Source organism: Kogia breviceps, chromosome 6, assembly GCF_026419965.1.
Source record: "Kogia breviceps isolate mKogBre1 chromosome 6, mKogBre1 haplotype 1, whole genome shotgun sequence".
In the NCBI taxonomy this organism is placed as follows: domain Eukaryota; kingdom Metazoa; phylum Chordata; class Mammalia; order Artiodactyla; family Physeteridae; genus Kogia; species Kogia breviceps.
The window spans coordinates 76,002,980-76,017,863 of record NC_081315.1 but is presented as its reverse complement, the minus strand read 5'-3'; the positions used below and the strand labels follow the sequence as shown (position 1 = coordinate 76,017,863).

General features: G+C 34.8%; 2 protein-coding genes across 42 annotated transcripts in view; one reads left to right on the top strand and one right to left on the bottom strand.

Annotated features, from left to right (window-relative positions):
• LNX1 (ligand of numb-protein X 1) overlaps positions 1-1,627 on the top strand; it is a 207,519-nt gene extending 205,892 nt beyond the window's left edge. For 4 of the 5 annotated variants that reach the window (XM_067036080.1, XM_059067628.2, XM_067036081.1 and 1 more), the window contains 2 exons: positions 252-410; positions 815-1,627. In XM_067036080.1, the coding sequence (XP_066892181.1) occupies positions 252-410; positions 815-950 (295 nt within the window). In that variant the 3' untranslated portion in view covers positions 951-1,627. The remainder of the gene's footprint in view (positions 1-251; positions 411-814) is intronic. The other variant, XM_067036079.1, reaches the window with a different exon arrangement.
• A 574-nt stretch (positions 1,628-2,201) lies between these two features.
• The window catches only part of FIP1L1 (factor interacting with PAPOLA and CPSF1), a 65,295-nt gene continuing 52,612 nt past the window's right edge, over positions 2,202-14,884 (bottom strand). For 30 of the 37 annotated variants that reach the window (XM_067036086.1, XM_059067646.2, XM_067036090.1 and 27 more), the window contains 3 exons: positions 10,266-10,479; positions 3,286-3,423; positions 2,202-2,762 (listed from right to left, as the gene is read on the bottom strand). In XM_067036086.1, the coding sequence (XP_066892187.1) occupies positions 2,615-2,762; positions 3,286-3,423; positions 10,266-10,479 (500 nt within the window). In that variant the 3' untranslated portion in view covers positions 2,202-2,614. The remainder of the gene's footprint in view (positions 2,763-3,285; positions 3,424-10,265; positions 10,480-14,884) is intronic. The other 7 variants (XM_059067659.2, XM_059067662.2, XM_059067663.2 and 4 more) reach the window with 3 other exon arrangements.

Below are 14,884 nucleotides of genomic sequence, written 5' to 3'. Positions count from 1 at the left end.
ACATATAAACAGAACATAATAGATGGTGTCACTTTTAAAAGGGTGGTTAGCTCTGGAAAAGAGAAGTTCAATTAGAAAAAGCCAGCTAAAAGCACAAAGGGACTGGGCTATGACACAATTTTGAATGAGACCCATCCAGTGCTATTAAGCCTAAAAAAAATAATGCCAATAAAGGGAATGGGAGATGAATCACAGTAATTACTATGAGTTCGAATTAACTGCACATTTACATTGATTTCGTTCTATTTCAGGTACCTGTACAACTGTAAAGATGTTATACTGCGAAGAAACACAGCTGGAAGTCTGGGCTTCTGCATTGTAGGAGGTTATGAAGAATACAATGGGAACAAACCTTTTTTTATCAAATCCATTGTTGAAGGAACACCAGCATACAACGATGGAAGAATCAGGTAATAATAATGACTACTTAACAAAAAACTTATATTCAAAGATTGTGTTTTATACGTGCAAAAAGCCTGGCCCCATTTGAAATAAGGCACCTATTATATCTTTTTTTATTGGTAAGAAATTTAAAACATTTATGCAGCATTCCTTTTCTAAGAAATCCAAAATGATTTGTTACTCTTGGACCCATACAGCAACTTCCTATACTTTTAGCATTCTTTCTAAAACAAGCTGAATGATAGAATTTGAAGAATTTAAGTGAGGGTGTAGGGAGAAACTTAATTAGAAGTATTGATAATATAATTAAAACTGACAGATGGAGCAAGAACTAGGACCATCAAAAAAACTTGCATTAACTTCAGCTGTGGCTCAAAATGTTAATCATGTACCTTATTTTATTTTTTTTTAGATGTGGTGATATTCTTCTTGCTGTCAATGGCAGAAGTACATCAGGAATGATACATGCTTGCTTGGCAAGGATGCTAAAAGAACTTAAAGGAAAAATTACTCTCACCATTGCTTCTTGGCCTGGCACTTTTTTATAGAATCAATGATGGGTCATAGAAAAACAGGAAATCACAAGCTAAGTTGAAACAATGTATTTACCTTATCAATTTTTATATTTGAAGGCTACAATGTAAAAATATAAACTTTAATGTCAAGAAAAGTAGGATCTAATGAAAAGCCAATTACACCTCAGAAAATATAATTTTCAAAATACAAACATTACTAATAGTTTTTATTCAGTGTGGAGCATTTCTCATTACTCTAGAACTTTAAGTTTATATTTTTCTATTCAGTAAAAAGCTCTTAAACAGCTGACACGGTTTGTATGCCCCCACTGAATTCAAATCATACAGTTAAATTCTCGTATATGCTGAGGTCTGCAAAGGGTACATTATGGGCATTTTTTTTTTTTTTTTTTTTTTTTTTTTTTTGCAGTACGCGGGCCTTTCACTGTTGTGGCCTCTCCCATTGCGGAGCACAGGCTCCGGACGCACAGGCTCAGTGGCCATGGCTCACGGGCCCAGCCGCTCGGCGGCGTGTGGGATCTTCCCGGACCAGGGCATGAACCCGTGTCCCCTGCATCGGCAGGCAGGCTCTCAACCACTGTGCCACCAGGGAAGCCCCATTATGGGCATTTTAAAAACAATTTCCAGACAGAGGATTTTAAAAGTGCATTGCTGAAAAATGTTCATCAAATGAGAAATAAATATTTTTCAAAAATTATATAGCTGTCTTTTAGTATGTGATAGTTCATTTCTATTATCACTATTTAAAAGTTCCTAGTAATTCATTCTTTCAAAACCATGTTGCTAGCATCACTGACAAATACCTTCTAAGGGCTATCCCTAAAAATGTTCACAGAATTATATAAACTTGTACTTTCTTACATGTAATGGGAAATGACTAATCTAAAGCTCTTATTTATTTTTATTCACAGTATAGCTAGTAACTGTATACAAACTCTACGTGCTGCTCAACCAATGAGCCTTGGAAGAAGCATCAAGAAAGGCCAAGCCAGCTTGACCCAGCTCATAAAAGATGGTGTTGAGGCAATTCAAATTTGTGTCACAGTGACGAGTATTTGTCCATGTGCCTGCCAGAAACTACATTTAGGGCAAGTTATTTCAGAGGCCACCCAAATGCCATTAGATTTTATTACTTTGGATAGAAAAGTTCCCCTTTAGTTTCACACCATGAACCCAAATTTAGAACAGTGAAAACCTATCAAAAAGTTGCAGTATCAAAATTGTATGAGCTCTTTAATATGCAAAGCAACAGTGCCACAGCAGTGATGGTAAAAGAAAGACTAGTTTAAATCTCAAGATTCAGAGGTGCATTTTGCAGTGCAACTTAAGAGACTGGTATTTGATTAACTCAAGGAAACTGGCCAAGAGGGAACCTTGACCTTTATCAATCAGATATTATGTACACAGCTAAACATAGCTCTTTAAATTCCCTGCTGAGTGACTCATTCACATTACTTTCTTCGATACAGTCATTACTGTCTTTATTTTTTAAATATTACAAGACAAAGATTTTTAACTTAACATGAAAAATTCACTCTTTTATTTTAGAAGAAAAAAGTTAACTTTTCATACTAACAGAACAAGATTAAAGGCAAATTTCTTAAACATTATCCAGAAAAATAAGATTTATAGTATCTACTTCTGGCACTACTGTACACAAAAGGCCATAACCATGCCTATTCTGCAGGTGTAGCTTCGGTGCTCTCCTGTTCAGGGGCAGGCTCACTGCCAGCTTCTTTTCCTTCTTTGCTTCTTTTAGATTTTTTGTGCTTGTGTCTCCTATGACTGTCTCCTTCTTCACTTTCATGGCGACGTCTACTATTACTAAAGAAAAAAGAAAGGTGTATTCTTAAAAATGTTTAAGTAGTGACAGATCAATCTACTTTAGGTAAATTCTCAGTATAACAGTGGGTTTTAAATAAGTTTTAAATAATATCATTTTTCTCAAACACATTTTGGGAAGTAATCATTTTTTATGTGACTTTTATGCTGAGGTTATATTTACATTTAATGCTTTCACTGATATTTTCCTAGAACCATATACAGTAGATTGTGAGACCGACGCACCGCCCACTAAGCCAAGAGGGCCACTAGGGCCCATATACCTCATTCTAAAAGACTAATTACAAATTAGAAACTGAAGCATTCCATGCTAATTTTGGCTTATGGGAATTATAATCTGGTTAGATTTCAATATCTTTGTTGAAACATATATAAGAACCAACTATAGTCTTCCAATTAGGAACACATTTATGCTCTAGTGGTTACTTAGAAATGTTTGCTTTTACTTCCTGAAATCAAATCAATTTCTCTTGGCTTCAAAATGATTCACTATTAAAGAGCAAACCTTCGAGAGGACTTGTGTCTGGTTTCCTCTTTCTCTCTGTGTCGTCTTTCTCTGTGTCGTTCTTCTTTCTCCCGACTTGCTCTGTGGCGCTCATAGCCTCTTTCTGCATATTCCCTGTATCTGTATCGTTCTTCATCACTGAAATCAGAATAGAAACAAGTTTTCTTGACAACTGGATTGTTGATTCTGAATGACTTCAAGCTACAAAAGATGTGACCTGAGTCCAAACCAGAAGTCCCAATGTTAGCATCTTACACAGAATAGGTGCAAAGTATATATTTGTTGAACTGAGAGGAAAACAATGTTCCCAAATTAGTACTAGATCTAATATAAGAATACAAAATATATTAAAAATTACACGTTATGTTAAAGGGGCAAGTTCTGTGCTTTCACAAGTTGTTATAGGGTAGAAATTTTATATAAATGCTATTTTTCCTCAAAAATTGGGAGCTGTAACTGATTTAAATTTTAATCAGCGGCTTCATTTTACTTTTTAGAATTAAAAGCATGTTTGTATATCTCAGATTTCCAACCAAAATTCTTATATTTATAAAATCTTAGGCACACAGTTAAGATTCTAAAAATATATTAAAAATATCTGGCTTATGATGACATAGTGGAAAGTAGATAAAGGTTCTAACGTTTTTGAATCACATAAAGTATATATTCATCTAATGAAGTGGTATAAACATTAAGAACAGAGTGACATCAAAGCAACTTCCATTTTCCAGTGAAAATTAGAAAGCAGACAATTGTAAACTGTCATATATTGGCATTCTTAGTAGATGTGCAAATTTATGAATACAGGCATACCTCAATGATATGAACTATAGGTTCAGTTTCAGACCAATACAATAAAGTAAATATCACAATAAAGCAAGTCCACGAATTTTTGATTTCACAATGCACATAAAAGTTGTTTACACTATACTGTAGTCTGTTAAGTGTGCAATAGCATTATGGCTAAAAAAATCAATGTACATGTCTTAATTAAGAATACTTTATTGCTAAAACATGCTAACCATCACCTGAGTCTTCAGCAAGTTATAACGTTTTGCTGGTGGAGGGTTTGAAATATTGTGAGAATTACCAAAATGTGACAAAGAAACATGAAGTGAGCAAATCCTGTTCGAAAAGTGGCGCTGATAATAAAGTATTATACAAAAGACCTAAAAAAGAAAAAGCAACTTCCACAATATCCACACAAAATGCAGGCAGAAAACTGCCCATGGACATACTTGAATTCTGACATCCCAATAACTTAACACTATCTGTGTGGTGAGGAAGGTGGGTGGGGGGGGAGGAAGCTGGAGGGAGGGGACCATGGGAACAACTTCAAATCCATATTAAGCTCTGCCTCCATTTTCTGATTTTGGAGAGAATGGACTAGTGAAACTGGGACTGATGGTAGTCACCTTTACCTCCTTAGACCTGTCTCTCTTCATGTCCTTTCATGAAAATGAAGACATAATTCTGTTTTTCTCTTAATCCTTCAAATCTTTTTTTTTTTTGTTCAGCATAGAAGTCAACATTTTCTACATCCTAATGTCAGTAAACTCTCTTAGAATGAATAAAAATATCTTTTAGAACACTGTGTGCTAAAGAGCTTTGGTTTCTAGAAATGTATGTTTAATACAAATTATTAAATTAGAATTTGTACATAGCCTCAAGATGTTAAGGAATCTGAGACAGAATAACAGGAGACAGAATCAGGTGAAAGTATAAGCCATATAAAAACAAATCAGCCCAACTGTGGTCTCTCAGCAAAAGTGATAATTCAGGAGTGCGACACCTAAAGCCAAGTCATATTGCTGACCAAGTTATTATTGCCTGTGATACATTTTTAATGTTATTTTAAAAAGTATTCATATATGCATATATATGGATTATATATATATATATATACATATACACACACACATATGGACACAGATATACATACACAAACACGATTTTTTTTCTAATCATAAATGTGTACTTGGTACTGGGAAGGTGGAAGCGTGTTATCAGAAAGGCAATGCACCATGACAGGCAGTGTGGAGTAGCACGAAGAGTCCGTGCAGAGCAGGCCCAGGAACACATGTCCTGACTGTTATTTACTAAGTGTATGACCCAGGGTAAGTTACTTAACCTCTGTGAACACTCAGTTTTCTCATCTGTAAAACTGGCAACAGTCTTTTTCAGGGTTGTTGTAGAACTGGCAATAACATTTATAAAGTGTCTGGAACAAGCGGAGGCCCTCAAATGGCCGCTAACAGGCAGGGTCACCATCTTCATTAAATTTAATGTTAAAATCTTCAGAAGCAGAACGCTTTTTGTAAAGGTGACTGTTTCTAATAAAGTTTCTAAAGGAGAATAAACTCACACCTCCCATGACAAACGAATATTAGCATTAATATTATCCTCTTTAAAAATGAGGTTCTTTGTAATGATTCCAACTGGATTTACCTAAAAATAACTAAGGTCAATTATCTCATAATTTGTCCTTTGTAACCAACCCTCTTTTTTCCCTCTCACCCTAACACCAATTCTTGTTAGCTTTGAGGCCTTTAAGATTCTGAAGGCAGCCATCTGATGGGACCCTTCCTACAGATGGTGGAAGATTTGGTCTCGTACACAAAATATAAAGACCCCTTCTGTGATAAGCAGCTGCAGCACAAAGGTTTCTCTGAGCCTGGAAATCATCAGAGCTCATTTCAAACACCCTAGAATGACCAGCCTTCTCTCTGGCCCACAATTAAGCGGCCTAAAAAACAGATGTTGAAACTGGTCTGTAATTTTCAAAACAATGACTCTGTAATTTGTAACACACACTACATGCCATATTGCTGAAATCTCAGTCTTGAGAAAAAAATGGCCTTTACTTATACTTCATTTGGATTTTCCAGAGAACACTTTATTCCTGGGATAATTCAGAACAACACAAAATTCTTCTACCTTTTTTTCCCTCTCTGGCCTTGAACTTTTAGTCAGATTTAAGTAAACATTACTCCTGATGCCCTACAGCTAGCAACATGAAAATCAAATATGGTTTAACCATTAACAACTTTAGCTTCAATAAAAATTAAGTAGCATTTGTGCATGAGTGTGTTTGAAATGGACAAATAATTTTATAAACACTATTATTTATGCAAAGAAAAGTTACGAGCTCTAGCAAAGCAATTCATTTCAGACTTCTTTCCTATGAAGTTTTGCATTAAGTTCCTTACCTTGTGAACATGTACATTCTAGAGATAATAGTACTATCTCAAATATATTAATTTTAACTACATTAGAAACAATTCAACTTCCCAGAAAGTAATGCTCTTGAACTTAACAGAATTCATGCACTTATGTGACTGAAGTTATTAACAGCACATGTCCCACCACACAAACTCAAAACATACACTTCAACACACACACATACACACAAACATGTATGTATGTACCATACCTTCACTTATTTAGTCAATAAAATGTTACCAGGTGCCTACAGTGTGTAAGTCATATTATTAGGAGCTACAGGAAGGAAAAAGATTAATAAATCCTATGGAGTTTCTTCTTGCACCTTTTTTTACATAAAGTTTTAAACTTCTAACCAGTCCTAGATATCGTGACAATATTATATGGTTAAATCTATAACGACAGTGTATGAGTAATTCTGTATCCTCAGCATACAACTCTGTGCCTGGTACATAGCAGGGACTCAAAAAATGTCAGTTATGTGACAGAGTGGCATGGACATATACACACTACCAAATGTAAAATAGCTACCTAGTGGGAAGCAGCCACATGCCACAGGGAGATCAGCTCAGTGCTTTGTGTCCACCTAGAGCAGTGGGATAGGGAGGGTGGGAGGGAGACACAAAAGCAAGGAGATATGGGGATATATGTATATGTATAGCTGATTCACTTTGCTATACAGCAGCAACTAATACACCATTGTAAAGCAATTATACTACAATAAAGATGTTTAAAAAAATGTCAGTTACATGAATGAAAGAAAGAATCTGGTTCCCCACCACCCCCAAAAGAAGAAAAAAAAAATCAAGTACAGAAAGAGTAATAAAAACAAATTAAAAATAATAGAATTTTTAAACTACCTAATTTCAAGACTAGAAAGAATTTTAAGTAATATCTCAACCATATTTCCAGTAGATAGTATGGCTTTACTGTTGCTTTAATTTCTCTATGCTTCCATTTCCTCATCTGACAAATCAAAATTTAGACAGGATAACCCCTAAGGACCTTTCTGGATTAAGAAGTATATGATTACATGATCACATCTAACAAAACAAATGCTGTCTGAATCAAGCATATGCTCACATCTTGAACTGATATATTACTTCATCTCATCCAGCAAAATCAGAAAACTGTATACCTTACATTTATCTTATCCATAAAAATAGCTGATAACAAAAAGAAGTTATCTTTAACTTATTTCATTCTACATTGTGAAGGTACCTAAATGGATATGTTAATTAGAAAGATGCCCAAATTAATGCTTTGATATAAAGGTTGATTTTTATCCATTTCAAAACCTATCTAGCTAACACAGTTTCACCGACAGTTTTCAGTTTATCTCTATTGTATTCACCCTCCTCCCTAATACGTGTAAGTCATTTTATTCACTGACACATTCATTATGTTCCAGGCATTACTGTACAAAGTGCTGAGGATACAGAGATGAAAAATGATAGTCAACACCCTGAAAGAGAAAGACATGCTTTAAAGAAAATACATAAAATGCTTAGGGAGCATGTGAAGGAATAATTAATTCTTTCTTTCAGGTTCAGAGTTGCTCACAGAAGACAAATATGAGCTGAACCTTGAAGAATCAGTAAAAGTTTGTGAGGCAGAGAGGACAGGAATAACATGAAGAAGGGAAGTTAAGTGTTAAACTACGAGGCTTTCCAGAACAGCAACTAGTTCAGTGTAGCTAGAGCATGCAGTATATTGCCTTGGGAGAGAACTGGGGTTAAAATATAGAAAGGTGCACTGAATTTGTGACTTACGGATCATAAAAAGAATTTTGACTTTATTCTTTATGCTAGCAATAAATGAATTCTTTCCAATGGCACAGAAAGTTTTAGGGGATCAATTTCCAGGTCCCCAACTTCCATATTTATTCTTTCCTAAACATGAACTGCCTAATGATACACCTGCAGGTAACACATATGCCACTTCTCTGGCTAACCTCTCCTCCACCACATTCCTGGCCTTTTACAAAAGAAAGGCATTCTTTTCACCAATTTTACTATAGTACATTATTGGCTCAGGGTATAAAAAAACATCATGGCATCAAGAAGATCTAATTTAAAACATTAGTGTCAGTAAGACCTATTTTATTCAAAGAACCATAAAGCTTCTATAGGGCTTTAGGCCTTTCTCTCTTATACATCTGTCTACTACAGTACAAAGTAAGAAATGGAATATTCTGGCCTGTGTCCTGGGATGTTCTAACGTCAGATATCATATAGAGAAGTGTGGTGGAGTCATAAGAATTTTCCCTGAACTAGTGAAAAAACAAAACCAAAAATTCCTTCTGAAGGAAAGCAAAACAAAGTGCTGGGGAGGCAGCACCTTATTTTGAGTTCTGTGACTATTTTATCTTAGACTTAGATAGGAAATATGGATTAACTCATTTAACTGAACAGAAAAATGAAGTCAGACTTTTTTCCCCATAGAAATTGGGTGTGATGTGGCCGGCTGGCTTGACAATAGGAGCTGTCTTTTACCAATTAAGTTATTTGGTAGCTATTTCCCATAAATGGAATGGGGGAAATTTGCAGCTCCAAGTTTGCATGAAAATAAATATCAAATACACATAAAGGTGTTTCATTTTTTAAAGACATTTTGGAAAATATATATTTCCATTTTCCTAACCCTTTCTAATAAGCATATTAAGTTGAACAGGGTACCTCTAAAATAAAGAGTATTAAGTATAATTGGTAGTCTTCTGATAAGTCTTGGTAAAGCCCTTTTGGTGTTCTTCCAAGAAACTGAGAAAACGAAAGACTTTGGAAACAGGGTCTTTGCAGATGTAATCATCAAGACAAGATGAGGTCAGACTGGATTTGGTTGCACCCTAATCCAAAGACTGTTATCCTTACAAAAATAGGGAAATTTGTACACAGACACAGAGAGGAGAATGCTGTGTGAAGACAGACACAGATTGGAGTGAGGCATCATCTACAAACCAAGGGATACCAAGGATTGCTAACCACCACCAGAAGTTACAAGAGAGGCGGGGAACAAATTGAGGCGGGGAACAAATTTTCTCAAAGCCTACAAAAAGGAACTAAACCTGCTGCCACCTTGATATCAGACCTCTAGCCTCCAGACCTGTGAGAGTAAATTTCTGTTGTTCTAGGCTAACCAGTTTATGGTACTTTTATTGCAGCAGCCGTAGAAAACAATTACACCGAGTAACAATCAGGTGGTTTCCAATTATCTGCTTTTAAGAAATCTGAGCCATGAGCTAATAGATTCTTAAAAATAACTTTTGATGATAGGTTAGCTGTGTAATTTTGACATATCACTAAATCTTAAAGTGCTCAAAAAATTGAGTGACAGAGCCGCAACAAAATTCCATCACTTCTTATTTACATATTTTATGTGAACAAGGTTTCTCAATGCTTACATCTATATATTTAAAAAAAAAGAAAGAAAGAAAGAAAGAAATATAATTAATGGCAAAGCCTTTTTTCCCCAAACAGTAGTAACATTTATTCATGGATACAAATATTATTTAGGGATGGGAAGAAACTCTTCCATCACATTAAAGAATGTAGTTCTGTTAAATTATTTTCAGAATTTGTATTATATTTATATATAAAAATAAGTAACTAAAATAAAAAAAAATTTTAAATAATTAATCTCATGGTCATTAATTTTTTAATACATTTTAACTTACACAGGTATGTTGCAGGGAAGATTGATAGGATGGATCAATTAAAAAAACTTTTTCAAGAAAAAAAATATTTTGAATTTCAACATACCTGTTGAAAACACTCGGTGTGGGACTATGATCACGCTCCCTCTCTCTCTCTCTGGTGCGTTCTCTTTCTCTGTCTCGATCACGATCTCGTTCTCGGTCTCTGTCTCTATCTCTATCTCGGTCTTTCTCTCTTCTTGAGTAATAGTCCCATTGTTTGCTGGTGTCCACAAGACTAGGCCATGAAGGAGCAGAACCAGGAAGGTGGGGAAAGGCAACTACAGAGAAAAGATAATAATAATTAAAAACAAAAGTTATGGTACTTAAAAAACAAAAAAGACCAAAAAAAGTAAATATCCCACAAATATGCTTCACTAGATTAAAAAGAAAATTATTTTAAATATAGAATAGAGAGATAACATATGGTGAATACCCACAGTCTGGGTAAATACCCAGAAACAAACCTTAAATCTAACACATAAAGACTCTTCATTTTGCAAGGTGAACAGCAAACGAGAATTAGATACACCACAAACTTCCCAATACATCAAAAATGTAAACCAGAATACATAAGGACATCTTCAAAGTGCTGAAAGAAAGTAACAATCAACCTAGAAACATGTACTCAAAATTATATTTCAAGAATAAGACTAAAACAAAGGCATTCATAAACAAAAATAAGCAAAAGTTATAAACAACAGAGTTTCCCCAAAAAAACGTCTACCAGATATATGCATATTACATTTCAAGAGTAACCACTAAAAAACAGAAGTAAGTATATTATTTCAAAACAATGTAGGGAAAAATATAATTTTTTTAAAATCACCTGAAAAATTAAGTCAATTCAAAACAGAATTAGAAAGAATGGGGGTATGGGAGACAAGTGTGAATAGCTCAAAAATCACAATAATACAAAAGGCATTGAATTAATTAATCAGTTAAGTGACAGAGATTATTGATTTGTACTTTTAAAAATTCTATCTAAATGCTGAAGATAAGAGACATAAACACACAAAATGGTTGAAAGTAAAAGAATGGGAGGAAAAAAAGGAAAATACTAATAAAATAAAATAAAGTAAAATAGTAATAAAATAAAACACTAATACTGATATCACCCAATTTTCATATGAGTAGCTGTATTAAAGCAGACTCATACTAAAAGGATTACTCCGGGAAGAAAGGATGACTACTTGAAGGTGGAGGATGCAACTGACCAAGAAGACAGAACAAATTAAACTTCCAAATATCTAACACCATTGCCTTACTTTTTATAGAGTAAAAACTGATAGAAATAATACAGGTAGAAATAGAAAAATCCACCATGATCATGGGGGATTAACATACCTTTTCAATTACTGACACTTTAAGCAAACAAAAAAATCACTATAGATATATGAGGACAGAGCAAAATGCCGCTAACAAAGTTAATTTAATGGACATAACATAGAATACTGCCCAGGGCAGGTAAAGAATATTCATTCTTCTCACCCATATGAAACATTTATAAAAATATACTATGTACTTTCAAAGGATAAGTATAATAGACACCATGTTCTCCGACCACCATACAATTTAAATTAGAAGTAAAAATTTAAAATTATGGGAAAATAATCTCCATATATAACAAATTTAAAACACACTTCTGATAACTCAGGGGTCAAAAAAGTCATAAATTTAAAATAATTTATTTTATTATTATTATTTTTTTTTTGCAGTACGCGGGCCTCTCACTGTTGTGGCCTCTCCCATTGCGGAGCACAGGCTCCGGACGCACAGGCTTAGCGGCCATGGCTCACGGGCCCAGCCGCTCTGCGGCATGGGGGATCTTCCCGGACTGGGGCACGAACCCACGTCCCCTGCATCGGCAGGCGGACTCTCAACCACTGAGCCACCAGGGAAGCCCCTAAAATAATTTAAAATCCGAACATAAACAAAAACACAATATATCAAAAGTCTAGAGATGAAAACTGTTCTGGAGGGAAATTAATCTTAAAAAACACTACATTAGAAAAGATGGAAAGTGAATGAATTAAGCTTTCCACTCATGAACCTAGGAAAAAACAGAATAATCTAACAGAGGGAGATAAAGATAAAAGTAGAAATCAAGTAAGTAGAAAACTACCATACAATAAACAAAGCTAAAAGTTGGTTTTTAAAGACTAGACAAATAAAACATGATAATCTTCTGACAAGATTAAGAAAAAAGAGACCTCATAAAAATTATCAGAACCAATAAGGGACTACAACTACAGATGTTGCAGAGATTAAACATTACAGAGAATATTATATACTTTAGACCAACACATTAAGTAACTCAAGAGTGAAAAGAAATCTTGACTAGTCCCATAATTATTAAAGACATTAAATCCGTAATTTAAAACCTTCCCACAAGACCAGATGGCTTTTACAGGTGACTTTTACTACAGATCACTCTAATAATATACAAACTTCCAGAGAATAGGAAAAAAAGATTATTGCCTAACTTATCCCATGTGGCTTGTATAACCTTAATACTAAAACCAGTTAAGGACAGTACAAATAAAGGAGAATCACAGAACAATCTTACATATGAACTTAGTTGTCAAAATCCTAAATAAGTCAGTGTTTATTTTTAAAAAATAAAAAGGTAATCAATCATGACCAAGTTAGGTTTACCTCAGGAAATAAAAGGTGGCTCAACATAAGAAAAATTTAGATATCTGCCACATTAACAGAGAAGGAAAACAATATGATCAACTCAGAAAGCATCTCATAAAGCTCAATATCCATTCAGTTTAAAAGTCCTTGGAAAACAAGATGAGATTTTCCTTATACTGACATAGGGTTTTATCAAAAACCTAAGAGTAAAAATCTAGAAGTATAAATATAAAAGCATTTCCTTTAAAAAAAAAAAAAAGGGTGTGTATGTGTCCCCAGACAAGAACTCCACTTTCAGTACTTCAATATTATATGGAGATCCTAGCCAGAACAATAAGACCAAAAAAAGGAGGTTGGGGGCAGGGGGAGGTGAGGAATAATAATCTGAAACCGAAGGAATTGCAGATGATACTGCCTGAAGAGAATTCACAAATTATAGTGAGAGTTCAACAGGTAACCGGCTACAAGATCAACATATATATTGATCAATATATATACATATAAATAAACAAAAACCAATTATATTTCTAAATACAAGCAAATACAAACAGTACATGGAGCTTAAATGAATATACCATTTTATGAGAACAAAAAATAGGTACCTATGACTAAATCTAACCAAAGATGTGCAAGAAGTGTATGGAGACAATTATAGCACTCAGGTGAAACACATTAAAGAACACCTCCCGAAATGGAGAGTACTTGTTCATATATTAACTCAATGTTGTAAGGTATGAATTCCTACAAACTGTTCTAGAGCATCAATATAACAAAAACATGGTACAGGAAGAGAAAGGACTCTGGAGCAAGGCTACAAGGTTTCAAATCCTGCCTCTGCCACTTATTGTGTGACACTGGCAAAATGGCCTTAATCTGGCTGTTCTTAGATTCCCTAGTCCATACAATGAGGGTCGTAACAGTATGCCTGCTTTATAAAACTGTCAGGATTACATGAATTAAGTGTTTGTCATACTGTATGCATAATATAAGCGTTAATTATTAATAAAAATCAACAGAGTTTTTCATGGAACTTGCAAAGTTGATTCTAAAATAGATATGTAAGAGCAATGGCCCCAAAATACTTCTGAAGCAGAATAAGGTAGATAGATTTTGCTGAACCAGCTATCAGATTTACTATAGAACAGGTAGTGTGGCATTATTAGCACAGGGACAGTTAAATTAACCAAATGAATAGTCTAGAAAGGTAAGAAACAGATCCATGCATGCAGGGAAACTTGATACACGAATGGAGAGATGACACTGTAGATCCCTCAGGAAGGATAAACAAGTAACACTGGGACAATTACATCTTTACTTTATAACGTAGGCAAAAATTAATTCCAGATGGCTTAAGAACTCAAACAGGAAAAAGAAATCTGAAAACTTTTTTTGGGGAAAAATGTATTAAAGAATATCTTTGTATACTTGAGGTAGAGAAAATCATGGTTCAAATATGAACCCAATTAAAATGTGTTATGACTTTGCACAGTTGATGAAGTGTTAAAAAATGATACTTTTAATGTATTTGCCATAAAAAATTTCTTCTTTGAGGGGCTTGAGTATAATTATCGCTATAGTACAGAATATTTACAGAGTCATAATAATGTAACTATGGTTTATTGTTTAGCTTTTAGAATAAAATATTTGTCAGGGCACAGATAATTTTGGTTACAAGACAGAATACTACAAGTATAGCTAATCAAAGCGGGGAGGTGAGGGGCTTCCCTGGTGGCGCAGTGGTTGAGAGTCCGCCTGCCGATGCAGGGGACACGGGTTCGTGCCCCAGTCCGGGAAGATCCCACATGCCGCGCAGCGGCTGGGCCCGTGAGCCATGGCCGCTAAGCCTGTGCGTCCGGAGCCTGTGCTCCGCAATGGGAGAGGCCACAACAGTGAGAGGTCCATGTACCACAAAAACCAAAAAAAAAAGTGTACAAAGCGGGGAGGTGAAGGCTTGGAAAGACACACAGTAGTAGAGACTGATGGTACATGAAACAGAGGGTAGGTATATAAATAAAAAGAGGGAGAAAGAGAGTAATATAATTTCAC